Source organism: Lytechinus variegatus, chromosome 14, assembly GCF_018143015.1.
Source record: "Lytechinus variegatus isolate NC3 chromosome 14, Lvar_3.0, whole genome shotgun sequence".
NCBI lineage: Eukaryota > Metazoa > Echinodermata > Echinoidea > Temnopleuroida > Toxopneustidae > Lytechinus > Lytechinus variegatus.
The window spans coordinates 16197411-16211619 of NC_054753.1; the positions used below are offsets into that span (position 1 = coordinate 16197411).

The following is a 14209-nucleotide window of genomic DNA, read 5'->3' on the forward strand; positions in this document are numbered from 1 at the left end:
GCTTTTTTTTCTTACGATCCATACGCAACTCATTAGGCGGATTGCCAATGAGAGTTGAGAACGTCATAAAGATCTCCCTGTAGACATGGTAGAGCAAGTGGACTCTGCAAACTATTTCGAGGATTTTATACATGTACTCGCTGTGGTAATTTAACGAAAGTAGTTAGGATCATAAGGATATATTCTGACGGATTTACACCAGTATTTTGGAACAACTATTTAAAAGGATTATAATCAAATACGACCATATATCAATTGATATACATGCAGTGTGTTTTGGAATGATTTTCTAAAAATCGAAGATGATCGATGTTAGTGCGCATCTGAATATCTTCTTCTCTTTTGCAGGGTATCAGTAATCGCGCTTTTTTTTGTTTACTTCTGCTGTTGCCAATGTAATCTCTACCGTCATAAAACATAGCAATGAACTCTGTGGTGTCGTAAAAGATGATTAGCTGCATTTGAAACGCAACAAAAATATTAACAATGCTGAAATTTATGGAGAAGAACATGTTTCCTCATAACTCAAGAATCTTTTGGAATATACATGTGTGCTATGTGTTTAAATGTGCCTTCCTGGCGGTTCTTTTGAAAGACTGCATCATCAGCGATGCAACAAGGACACAAGAAGGAGAAGACGGAGGAGGAGGAGGGGGTGAAGGGTTCAGGAATGGGGCGCCAGCACCACCCTTCCCTCGGGACTCGAACCCTGTACCCCAACAACCAGGGGCTTGCGCCCAAACCGCTCAGCCATCACCGCAGTTTCTACCAGGCTGGCTTCCCGTTAATAATATTCATGTGAGTGAGTAGACTGAATATTCGCTGTTATATGTTTTTTTTAAGTTTCTGTATTCTGATTATTCGTATTAGTATGGTGAAAATGTTTGATAAATAAAAATCTAAGAAAAAGCAACAATTTCCCTCTACATCTGCAAGCCACCCGTTTCCGAATTGATTGTATAGAATTTTAATGATATAATTAAATCTTTTATGTAGGCTTATACAGGCCTAATTGACAACTCCTTGTATAAATATGATAAGAAAAAGGAAACAAAAAGAAAAGACCAAAAGAAAACGACGTTCATTCATACCGTTTTCATGATGTATTGGAATATAGAAAGTGATATATAATCGCATGATGTAGGCCTAAGCATCGGCTAATTTATATTTATTTCTTATCATCTTTTATTTGATTAACTTCTTTAGATTTTGCCATTTCCAATTTGGCTTCTTACAAATATTTTATAACTGAAAGAATAAAGGAATAGAGAGAAAAAAAATTATATTTTTAGCATTATGTATAAATCCATTTAGAACCATAAATTGAAATATTGTACTGTCGCCACATTTACTATTTTCATTTGTGGACAGGTGGGCGGGGCTTCTCAGTCGAATTGCACAGCGTTGGAAGAACTGGTTGCCAAGGTAACGCGTCAAAATGAGCTGTCGCAAAGGATTTTATCTGAGATTGAAAATATCCCCAAATCTCAAAGAGGTAAGAAAAGACCCCCCAAAAGAATCAATATATATAACGACTTGACGCTTATATTTATTATTATTGTTATTATTATAGACCACCGACGTGTGACGTAATCAATTTTTCAATTTCGTATTTCAGCATTATATTTTGGTAGAGCATGATGAAATACCCCCACTACCAAAATTTGGGCGAATCATATCTAAGGCCCCCACGGACGGATTCACACTAAATTTAGGTAGTGGAGGTATCTCATTAAGCTCTACCAAAATATGGTATCAAACATTCTGAAATGCAAAAAAAAAGTTTTGTGACGTCATCACTTCGGTACACTATTATTTTTATCATTGTTATTATTACTGTTACTATTATCATTATCGTTATTTTCAGTATCGTTATTGCTATTGATAATTTCATTAATTGACTTAAGCTTTAATCCACTCCACCATTGTAAAACAGAATGGAACGGCGGAGACAAAAAAGAAAAATGCCCCTTTAATACAATTTTCAAGTATGTGTATACATGGTATACCTGAAATATGGTGGAAAGATATGAAATACAGACACATTAAAAGGGTACTCCGGGCTGAAATAATATCTAAACAAAATGCTGCAAATTTCATCAATTCAATATGATAACAAAATTTTAATAACAAAACTATTAATTTTCAATGTTCAGGTTTACGTTTTAAAAACATTTATTTGCACATCGCCTTGAATATTCATTAAATGGGCTGATGATGTCACCACTTTCCTTTTACATGACATTAATATTTCATATTTTCATAGATATATCTCCCTTATTAAAAAATAGGATGGAAAATAATGTCTAATGCATTTTATTAGTTGTCAGTCCATTTTTTAATTCTTGGGAGACAAAATAAGAATAATTTCATACAATACAATAAAATATAACACATATAACCTAGCAAGTATGGATATGACATCATCCGTTCATTGAATAGGATTCATGCATAGAACTGTTTTATCGAAATAATGCAAATCTTCAAAATGTCATAATTTCGTTATTCCTTGCCCGAGTTTGATCAAAATGTTTGTTTGTTTGTTTGCATTTATTTCTCCGTTCAAAAACACAATACAAAATTATTTATAATTACAAAATACAAGATAATTCACAATATAAACAATGTGGTCACATTACATAATAAATACAAATAAGGATGTGAGTATAAATTAATCTTTTATAAATGTAAAAATATATATATAATGTAATAAATGAACGCAGGAGACCGCCATCGTGATCAAAATGTGAGTGTTTTGTTTTTCTGAATTTTCAATCATCTATTCAAATAATATTATTTTCAGCCTGGAGTACTTCTTTGAGTTCAACTCTACACTAAATAAGATTTTCAGTCCACAAGCCGTTATACTCGTGTCCTTATATCATTAATATGCATACAAATAAGGCATTCTTGATCGTATTTTTTTCAAATTTAATAAAAGATGATTTTAATTAATTTGTTTTCACCGCAAGCCACTCCAGAAGCATGATAAAAGTTTTGACCAAGTTAACCGTTGCTTTGATAGTATTACCCACACACATTTTACATGGACAAATGCCAAGAGGTACAAACACTTAATTGACCGAGCTCGAGGAGGAAAGCTCTTATTTTGATTCTTCAAATGAAATGTTTATATCGTTAAATTTTGTAAGTCTCCTGAGAAACAAAGAAAATCAAAGAAAATTAAATCAAGTCTCCCCCACTCAGAAGGTTGGCGAAATTACTCGTAGTATTTTCCTTGCTGGTGCGCTGCCAAAATAGCATAGTATAGTTGATCAGAGTCTATTCGTCTTATCACTCGAGTAAACTTGACGATTTAGGCCTCTGTCGGAAATTTTTTTTTCGCTTTCTTTATCTGTTAGATTGGATAATCTGATACAAAATAAGATTTTTTTGTGGCAAAACAGGATATCAAATGTAAAAAGTAGTAGAAGAATTGCACGCATATGATGATTTTGAGCAATATGGCGGCGTTATTTTCGTCGGGCTTAATTGAACAAACAGTCTTAAATAAATCGATAGAGAATATTCTTGAAAGGGCAAGTATTAAAAATCAATTCAGATATAGAGCCCGGATGCGACTTTCCTGGAAAGAATATTCATTTGTTTCAGCTAATTACAGCAGGCTCCGATAATAATATTTCAATTAAAGCCTTCAGACAGAAGTATATTTCGAACTATAAAGTAGGCCAATACGTCTATTTCTGACATTATTCTTTTGAGATTTTGATGTTGGAGGCACCACCTCCAACAAACTCTGGAGGTAAACTTCTACACATTAAATTTCAGAAATAAACATAAACGGAATGTGACCTGAGGCCTTCACATTTTGCCGCCCATATATCATATTCATATATGGTCCTGCCAGTTTTTCCCCAAGGAAATATAAAATGAAATGAAAGACAGATCGATATGAGGGTGAACATAATCTTGACATCCTCGGGAGCCAGCACCCTTCTTTTAATTCCAATAACCCCATGAGAATTAAGTAGATCTTATCAGGAGGGTACGTGTCACCTGCAATTTGAGTGCATCTGTCCAGTGCGTCACTCTAGTGAATGTTTTAAATGTATTTCACCTCTCGTAGGAGGGGATATATTATCATCTTTAATGTTCCTATCGGAGCTATACATCTTTGATAAACATGTATATGTTCGCCTGTATCATATAACAGTTATAATTTGAATCATCTAAGGGCTCGTAACACAAAGCTTAGCAAAAACCGTAGAATATTTTATTTATGATTGATTGCATTGACTACAATTACATTGACGTACGATTAATCGCTTACCTTTGTGTTACCTGGGGCCCGTTGCAGAAAGAGTTGCAATCAATCGCAACTCTAAAAATCATGCGCAACTTGATTTTCAACCAATCAACAGCGCGCATTTGGGACTTGCGTTTGATGTTTTGACTTGCGTTTAAACGCGTTTAAACGCAACTCTTTCTGCAACGGGCCCCTGGGCTCTGGTCTGGCTCTGTTGACGAAGACGCGAAGACGACGATGATGCAAATGATTGTCTCTAGGGTCAAGTTACACTTCGTAACTCTGAAGGTTCGTAATTCCGAATGTTCGTTAATCCGAAAACGAAAAACGGTTCGTTAATCCGAACATTTTGAGGCGTTTTTTCGAAGATTATTGATTCCGAATGCTCGATATAGTCGGTTTTCGGACTAACAAACGAACCTCCATATTAACGAACCTTATTTCGTTGTCAGACTAACATGACTAACAAACCTTATAGGCCTTCTCAGTTCCTTCTCATTCTAAACGGATTTTGTTGTTTCTTAAATTTACCATTTTCACCATAAAATAACTGATTACACATATTTTGAAACACGTTGGACAATACCAAAATGAATTTCCAATTGAACCAACAAATAAAAAAAATTAATTGAAAATAATCTAATAACACGATGCAAACACTCTAAAAATCGCAAGAAATACTTATTTAGTCACAGTATATTTGTTTACAAGAAAAAAAGTTTCAATTTAGACAAAAAAGCTTGAAAACAAGTTTTTTTTGAGTGACCAAAGTACTAACCAACTCTACTTAAATGTTGTCCCACATGCAGAGATCTCTCATTACTCCAGGCATGCAACTCTAATTGTTTCGGAAATGACTGAATTTCTATGAATAATGAAATGTCGATTTACAAATTAAAACAGTAGACGACTTTTGCTTCTCAAGATACACATATAGATGTGCACTATTTATAAACATGTCAATAATTATGAAGACATATCTTATGAATCAACTTTGCGTCATCCGCGCTCATGCATTTTTTTGTGGAAAATTTTATGCAATCAATTATGCTGTCTGGATTCCGAAGCTTCGTTATTCCGAAGGTTCGGATATTCCGAAGGTTCGTTATTCCGAAGGTTCGTAATTCCGAAAGTTCGCAAGTCCGAAAATGAAATAAGGTTCGTAATTCCGAAGGTTCGTTAGTCCGAAAACAAAGTGAGGTTCGTACTTGGGAAGGTTAGTTAATCCGAAAACGAAATGAGGCTCGTTAGTCCGAAAACGTAATGATTAACGAACCTTATTTCGTTTTCGGACTAACGAACCTTCGGAACAACGAACCTTATCTCGTTTTAGGATTAACGAACCTTCGGAACAACGAACCTTATCTCGTTTTCGGACTAATGAACCTTCGGAACATCGAACCTTATTTCGTTTTCGGATTATCGAACCTTCGGAATAACGCCACAAATGTTCGGATTAACGAACCCTTTTACGTTTTCGGATTAACGAACATCGAGGTATAGGCAATTTACGTGTTTCGGAATTACGAACCTTCGGAATAAAGAACCATCAGAATTACGAACCTTCGGAATTACGGAGTGTAACCGGATTCTATAGAATACGTGCACGTACAAAATCAATGGTACGCATACTTTGACGAGTCAAATATTAATAATGCAGTATTCTTTCCGGGATATAGCTTATAGGAGGCAGAAATATACTCAATATTTGAGGAATATATATATTTGCGAATCCACCAAGAAAGAACTTTGAAATAATTGATTGATTGAGATTTAACGACGCTACACAAGCAACAACCCCCCCAAAAAAAACCCGGTCTCAATAATAATCTGTAAGTTTATATTGAATTGTAGGATTTGTTATCGTAATGATATTTATTATTATCTATGGCTTGAATTGTAAAGTAAATGAAGTAAATGAGACATATTAGCTACTCCACCTGGAAAACTTCCCCACTAATAAAACGTTCCTGCTAATAAAACGTCGATAGGAAAGATATGTCTTTTTTTTAATGAAAGAAGTGAACGGAAAAATGTGGAAAATGTAAAAAAAAATCGCCTCATTACATTTCAGGGTCGTAAATACTGCACTGCATAATATGACATCACTTGAATATTCGCTTTATCTCAGACCCATTGAACACTAGCGTACCTACGAGGGGGGGGGGGCAGTCTACCCCCTGACAAGCCACAACCTACGCAAAGGACGTATCCCTGCCCCCCCTGACGAGCTTGAAATACCTTTTTTACCTTCCCCCCCTGACAATAATAACAATAATAGCGGCATATTTACCCAGGGTAGCCACTTCAGTTCCGAAAACTGTTCTCCCAGCGGGCCCTGCTATTATTGCGCCGGCTGCGCGTTTCCGTTTTACACCCTGGCGAAGGCATTTTCCGGAAAAGTAGCCAAAAAGCGACTAGTGAAGAGTCTACACACGTCGCTGGTTGCATGCAGCGTGCGACACAGGCGAGTCCACCACCGCATGCAATTTGCACAGTTACTGATCAGAGTTCCTCGGCACTTCATGTACAGAGAGAGCGGCAGTCAGGAGTGAAATCCGAACATGCTTTTGCAGTCGCGTTGATAGTTTTTTTTTAAATAAATTATTAACTAAATGAATAGAATGACAGACAAAATCAAAATAAACAGATACTTATAATGGAAAGACAAGTTTGATGGATTGATACACTTAGAAGCTGCCGAAAGATAGATATAGAAGACTGATAAATAGATATAGACAGATAGATAGATAGATAGATAGAAAGATAGAAAATAGAGAGAGAGAGAGAGATGAGAGAGAGGTGGAAAGATATATAGAAAGAGAGAGAAAGAGGGAGAGATGGATGGATAGATAGATAAAAAGAGAGAGCTAGGGGGGGGGGGGGAGACAGAGAGGTCGATATGGAGAGGGGGAGAGAGAGAAAGAGAGAAGGATAGATAGAGAGAGAGAGATGTTATAGATAGAAATATGGACGGACAAAGAGAAAGAGAGAAAAAAGACAGACAGATGCTAGAGAGGGAGAGAGATAGAGAATTTGAGAGACAGATAGATAGATGTTAGATAGATAGAAAGATAAAGAATGAGAGAGACATAGAAGATAGACAAATTAACAGATATATAGATACATAGATAGATAGATATATAGATAGAGAGAAATAGAGAAAGACAGACAGATGGATAGATAGAGATTATAGATAGATGTTAGATAGATAAATAGGGAGAGAGACAAAGAATATTAACAAATTAACAGATAGATAAGTTAAAAAAAATAGATAGATAAATAGATAGAGAGAATAAGAGAAAGACAGACAGATGGATAGGTAGAGAGAGAGAGATTAAATAGATAATTAAAGAATGAGAGAGACAGAGAAGATTATTAACAAATTAACAGATAGATAGATACTCTAGTTAAAAAATAGATAAATAGATAGAGAGAAATAGAGAAAGACAGACAGATGGATAGATAGATGGATAGAGAGATAGATCATTAGAGAATTTGAGAGATAGATAGATGTCAGATAGATCAAGAATGAGAGAGATACTGTAGTTACATAGGTAGGTAGAGAGAGAGAGAAATAGAGAAAGACAGACAGATGGATGGATAGATAGAGAGAGATAGAGAATTTGAGATAGATAGATGTTAGATAAAGAATGAGAGAGACAGAGAAGATTATTAGATATATAGATACTGCAGTTACATAGATAGATAGAGATAGAATTTGAGAGATAGATATATAGACAGATAGAAAGACAGACATCAGCAAATCGGCAAGGCAAATGATCAAGGCAAACAGTTGCATTTGCAAGTACGGTATGTTCTGCGGATAACTTCGGTGCGGACTTTGGATCGCGCGCCCAGCTGATAATGTAAACAAACGTAGACGTAGACTCTTCACTAGTCGCTTTTTGGCTACTTTTCCGGAAAATGCCTTCGCCAGGGTGTAAAACGGAAACGCGCACCCCGGCTTTAGCACGGCTACCTTGATCGGGCGCTCGAGCATTCGAGGAATTTCTTCCTACCGGGTACCCATTCACCTCACCTGGGTCGAGTGCGACGAGATTATATCTTTAATTCTTTATTTGTGATTGAAGACCCCCTTTTTTTGCTTGTCAATTTTTTTGGCGGACGGTTTTGCCCCCCCCCCTGTGGAAAATCCTAGGTACGCCACTGCTATTGATCAAAACCGTTTTGTATCACGAGTAAACGAATACTGTCCAACATTGCATTTTTCTTGCAAACTGACTCAAATCAGGTCTTTGAATAACGGGTTATTCATGTTGGAAAAAGGTCGTCAATATCATCCATAATCATATTTTAAATTTGATTAATAACCTTCAGAAGATACTGTAATTCCCCAGAATAGTCACAAATGCTAGGAAATTGTATTTATCATGTTATTTACCTTTAGAAATTAAGCTATAGGCTGATATCGCTTTGTTGCGAAAATATCAAAGAAAATGTATTTTATACCCCCTTCAATATAATTTGCTTAGCTGCTCATAATTACGCCTGTAGACATCTAAAACTATATACTTTCTTTGATGTAGTTTTGCTGCCGAATCCCCCATGCTCAAGCTAATAATAATTCAATTAAATATTGGGTACATAAAATTCAAACAAAAAAAATTATTCGTTATCAATTACTCTATAAAGGGACTCACCTCTACTTAATTCGTGAAAATGAATAAAAATATTATGGACATTTGCAATGCGCCGGTATCCATCATAAACAGATGGCCATTTGGCGCAGTAAAGATAGAAGAGAAGGAGAAAAGGACACCTAAAGATAACTGAATTATGAAAAAAGGGGGATTTATAATTACTTAAAAGCTTGAGTGAATAACCAGGTCTTCAGTGAATTTTTGAAAGTGGTGAGACAAGAAATATCGCTGATTTCTTTTGGAAGTTTATTCCATAGGAATGTCCCAGCCTGCGTAAAAGAATGATTGACCCTCCCCCTCCCATGAATTATGAGATTGCGGTACATAAACTAAGAGTGATCTGTAAGAATGCGCTGTTAAAGGATAAGTCCACCCCAACAAAAACTTGATTTGAATAAAAAGAGAAAAAATCAACAAGCATAACACTGAAAATTTCATCAACATCGGGTCTAAAATAAGAAAGTTATGACAATTTAAAGTTTCGCTTCATTTCACAAAACAGTAATATATGCACATCTCGGTCGGTATGCAAATGAGGGAACTGATGACATCACTCACTCACTCACTATTTCTTTTGTATTTTATTATATGAAATATGAAATATTTAGATTTTCTCGTCATTGTCATGTGAAATGAAGTTTCATTCCTCCCTGAACACGTGGAATTCCATTATTGTAACATTTTGTGCTTCAGGCAAGGAGGTCCTAATCATTAAATTCGTAAAATTGAAATATTGTATAATTCAAACAATAAAAAAACAAAAGAAATAGTGAGTGAGTGACATCATCGACTCTCTCATTTGGATGTAACTGGCTTGTTCATATAACTATTTTGTTAAAAATAAGCGAAAATTTGAAATGTCATAACTTTCTTATTTTACTTCCGATTTTGATGAAATTTTCAGCATTGTGTTTGTCTAATTTTTCTCTATTGATTCAAATCAACATTTTTCTGAGGTGGACTTGACCTTTAAAATGACACCAGTAATGGTGGTGTCCCCAGAAGACCACACCATGCATTAGGTGTTAAAATTAAGCCGTAGATTGAGCATAACGCCAAAGAATGTAAAATTAACAATGAAATGTGTAGTTATATATAACACCCATAGTTGACGAATCAACACTGTACCGGAGTTAAATATCTGGTGTGGACCTCTATAAGCGCACCAATCAACATCGTAGTCTTTGCTGTGTGAAGAGAGTCAAGAGACTTTGGATTTAACACCTTTGGGAATTAGGAGTAAGAGGGAGGGAGATAGAGGAAATTTAATATTGCATGATTTTTTTTAGTCGACCCCGGATGTTATATCGGGTAGACCTGAGGAAACAGGTGTAATTCTCAAATCCTGGATCTGTAGACATATCATCACCCTTGATATGACATGTCTATCTCAAATATTAAAACGGAAATGAAGAGGACCGTTTGAATAGAAATATTAGCAATCGAGGGATCGTAGTGTGTTCGACACTGTCTCATGTTTAGTTTTCACTAGGGGCCGTTACAACCATAAGGGAGTTCTTGCACCGCTATCTACGAACACTTTCAAGAACATGACAATGAACAGCTGGGAAGTCTTTGTAGAAAATTAGTGAACCTAATTGGTTGAAAGTCATGTTGTGCTTCGTTTTAGCTGTATATTAACTGAAACCCTGTCTGTTTGGTAACGATTTCGATAATTTTGACTCCATGACTTTATAAGACTCTTTTTTCGGTGAATTGACACTTCGTCCACTGCCAACTCGTCCACTCAGCACATGGTCTACTTTTATTTAGTCTAATGACATTCCGTCCATCAACATTTCGTCCAATAACCATTTGGTCCAATCATCAATTAGTCTTATTACTCAGTTCTTTTATGACAATTTCGTCTCATAACCAGTTGGTCTAATATTCGTTTTATTTTCATTCATTTTGCCCAATTAACACTTAGTGTAATTAGACCAAATGGTATATGGACTAAATGACTATTGGACCATGTTGTGGACATTGAACGAACTAATGGTAGACCAAATGAAGTACGAGTTGGCAATTGGACGAATTGTCATGGGACCAAATGAAAATACACTTTTTTTTCATGAGAAGTATCGAGTGGGGGGGGGGGGGTGGTGGTTGACAGAAAAATATACCAGTAAACAGGTTATAACAACAATAAATAACAGGTACAGATTAAGTTTGAAGTTTCATTTGGCATATTGATTTGAAGATGATGCATTGAAGATTAAAAATAAAAAAAACGTTTGAAAGATTTTTTGATTTATTATTGGAACTTATTGATTGATCGTGCAGAGTAAAAAACTCAAAGATGCTTTTTAAAGGACAGGATTATGAAGATTTTTTAAAAGCTGAGCATGGACCGAGAGAAGCATGATGCAATATGTCTTCTGCTTGTTTTTTTTTTATTCCAAAATTAAATTTATTAGTACTGTGTAATACATTGCCTTGTGTCTTAACGATCTTCCATCTTTTTAAATGCTTATATATATAATCACAGAGCCCTGAGGTAGACCAGCTTTTAATGTTAATATTTTGCATTTTTTTTATCATGTATCTTGCCATCTGTAACTCGTAACACATTTTCGTATTTTTACCTTGTATTTATTCCCTTTTTCTGTATCTCATGATGTCCTGTTACTATGTTTTTCGTGCATTGTATGTATTTTTATGCTGATCAGGCCACTCTGTATAAATATTCGAGAATAAATAAAATAAATAAATCACCTTTTTTGCGAAAAATAAGCGAAACTTTAAAATGTCATGACTTTCTTATTTTACATCAGATTTTGATGAAATTTTCAGCGTTTTGCTAGTTCGATTTTATTTATTTATTTATTCAAAACAATATTTTTATTGGGTGGACTTGACCTTTAAGCGTATGCTGTGCTCCCTTTATTGATATGCAAGCAATATAGAAAGTTTAAGCAATAGTTAAGCAAAGTGAAAATGTTGATATCAAAACGCAGTAATGCAGTCGTTACAGTTTCAACGTTTTAACATGCATGCAGTGACCAAGCTTATTCATATGCATGGAAGATTATTTATCGAGAGGGAAAAAGGATCTTATAATAAAGAAGGTTTTGGAAACATGTGTAGATAATATGTTTTAACCATATTAAATTAATTACAAAGGTTTGACATTGCCACGTAGATTTTCTGTGAAGACTGTATAAGTGCATAATTGGACCCCATATTATGTAATCAAAGCACTGCACCACCCTTCACGTCAATGTGTGTTGAAATGCTGATTTCTATTATGAAACATACAGATTGTGAAGTTTTTGTCTAAAAAGAATTAAATAAAAATCACCGGAGGTCATTAACTCATGTACAAAAAATTATCTCAATACGATTCATATATACAATTCTCAGCAATTATTTTTTTTAAACTCTGAATTGTATTAAAATAGAAATTAGCATTCAAAGTTTAAAGAAAAAGACATGAACACCTATAATAAATTTACTTATTTATCAATCTATTAATTTATCTATATTCATGATCAATGGATAATTATATAATGCACTTTGAACCAAAATATGAACGAACTAGAAAGAAAAAAAGGATAAATCTATGGATAAACAAATAAAAATTAATTAATGATTTTAGCTTAGAGTATATGATTCAGACGACACTGTTGGAGACCTATCTCAGTATAAAAAAATAAATTTTGAAATACCCTAAATCAATTTTCAATTTTATTATTCGCCCAAAGAGAAAAAAATACCCGAGAGCAAATGCATTTTCGAAAGATTTAAGATGTTTGTATTTGGTCGAGGTGTTCTGAGTATATAGGCCTAATTAATAAATTGGCACCTCTTAAACAATCTTACCTCTCAAATGGATTACAGATGTTTCCCGTCATTTGGTGGAAATCGTCTTGCACAAAATTCAAGAAGCATTTCAATGTGGTCTGCATTGGCAAAATTTCCGTCCTAGAGAAGCGATTTCTGAAATATATTATCTCGTTACGAATTCTGTTTATTTTGAATTAATGATGGAGAAGAAGAAAAGGATAAGTTTCACTTAAGGGTCAACATTAAAGTATCATTTAACATTCCGATGTACAACCGTGTAGTGTAAATAATGACCATTGATTTTATTTTTTTCTAATTGTTCGGCCTGATTCTTTGTGAGAATGTAAAAATATTTATTTTCAATTGGTATATTTCTAGCGCTCCTTTTTTTCTATTTTTCTTGAAAAAACAACTCAGGTCTACTAGTACTTTTCTACGTTCAGTGATCTGGTATCAGATAGCTCCAGACAGAGATTTTGATTTAAAATTGTCAACCTAACATGCCTAATTCGTGCTTGCCTACCCCTTATCGGCGTCACGTGATGAGCGCGATTCTCGCTAGGGTGTCTGGAAAACGAAGACCGAAGACCGAAGACCGGGACACGTATCACACTCGTGTGAAAGCGTTTGTAGTTCACGCACGAAGCGTGTACAAAGCAGTGCAAAGTGTGTACAAAACACGTGCGCGGGTTAGAATGGACTTTGGACCTTGCCCCCTACACATGTTCTCCCATTGACATAACGCATGTCCCCGGTCTTCGATCTTCGTTTTCCAGACCTGTTGTTGGGTGTCTGGAAAACGAAGACAGAAGACCGGGGCCATCGCATCCGTCTAGCTAAAATAAACCATTATTATATTCAGATCAAATTCAGGAATATTCTGATATTGGATATGTAATGAATTATGATTGGTTAATGATTAATTGTATGGATATCGTAATGTGAATGATAATTGATTGAGCAATATATCGCGCTCAGCTCAGCTGGCATTAAAATTTCACACCATTGACATAACGCATGTCCCCGGTCTTCGATCTTCGTTTTCCAGACCTGTTGTTGGGTGTCTGGAAAACGAAGACAGAAGACCGGGGCCATCGCATCCGTCTAGCTAAAATAAACCATTATTATATTCAGATCAAATTCAGGAATATTCTGATATTGGATATGTAATGAATTATGATTGGTTAATGATTAATTGTATGGATATCGTAATGTGAATGATAATTGATTGAGCAATATATCGCGCTCAGCTCAGCTGGCATTAAAATTGTACACCATTGACATAACGCATGTCCCCGGTCTTCGATCTTCGTTTTCCAGACCTGTTGTTGGGTGTCTGGAAAACGAAGACAGAAGACCGGGGCCATCGCATCCGTCTAGCTAAAATAAACCATTATTATATTCAGATCAAATTCAGGAATATTCTGATATTGGATATGTAATGAATTATGATTGGTTAATGATTAATTGTATGGATATCGTAATGTGA

The 14209-nt window shown here is 35.1% G+C and overlaps 1 protein-coding gene across 1 annotated transcript; it reads left to right on the plus strand.

Moving 5' to 3' along the window:
- Positions 1-220: 220 nt before the first annotated feature.
- Positions 221-3767, plus strand: LOC121427949. The gene is made up of 3 exons (XM_041624526.1): positions 221-798; positions 1372-1495; positions 3724-3767. The coding sequence occupies exons 1-3, from the start codon at positions 487-489 to the stop codon at positions 3765-3767; spliced, it is 480 nt and encodes a 159-aa protein (XP_041480460.1). The 5' UTR covers positions 221-486.
- Positions 3768-14209: the final 10442 nt, after the last annotated feature.

Coding starts and splice junctions, on each gene's coding strand:
- LOC121427949 (XM_041624526.1), top strand. CDS start 487: ATGCTGAAATTTATGGAGAAGAACATGTTTCCTCATAACTCAAGAATC. Junction 799..1,371: donor TTCCCGTTAATAATATTCAT/GTGAGTGAGTAG, acceptor ATTTGTGGACAG/GTGGGCGGGGCTTCTCAGTC. Junction 1,496..3,723: donor TATCCCCAAATCTCAAAGAG/GTAAGAAAAGAC, acceptor TATTCTTTTGAG/ATTTTGATGTTGGAGGCACC.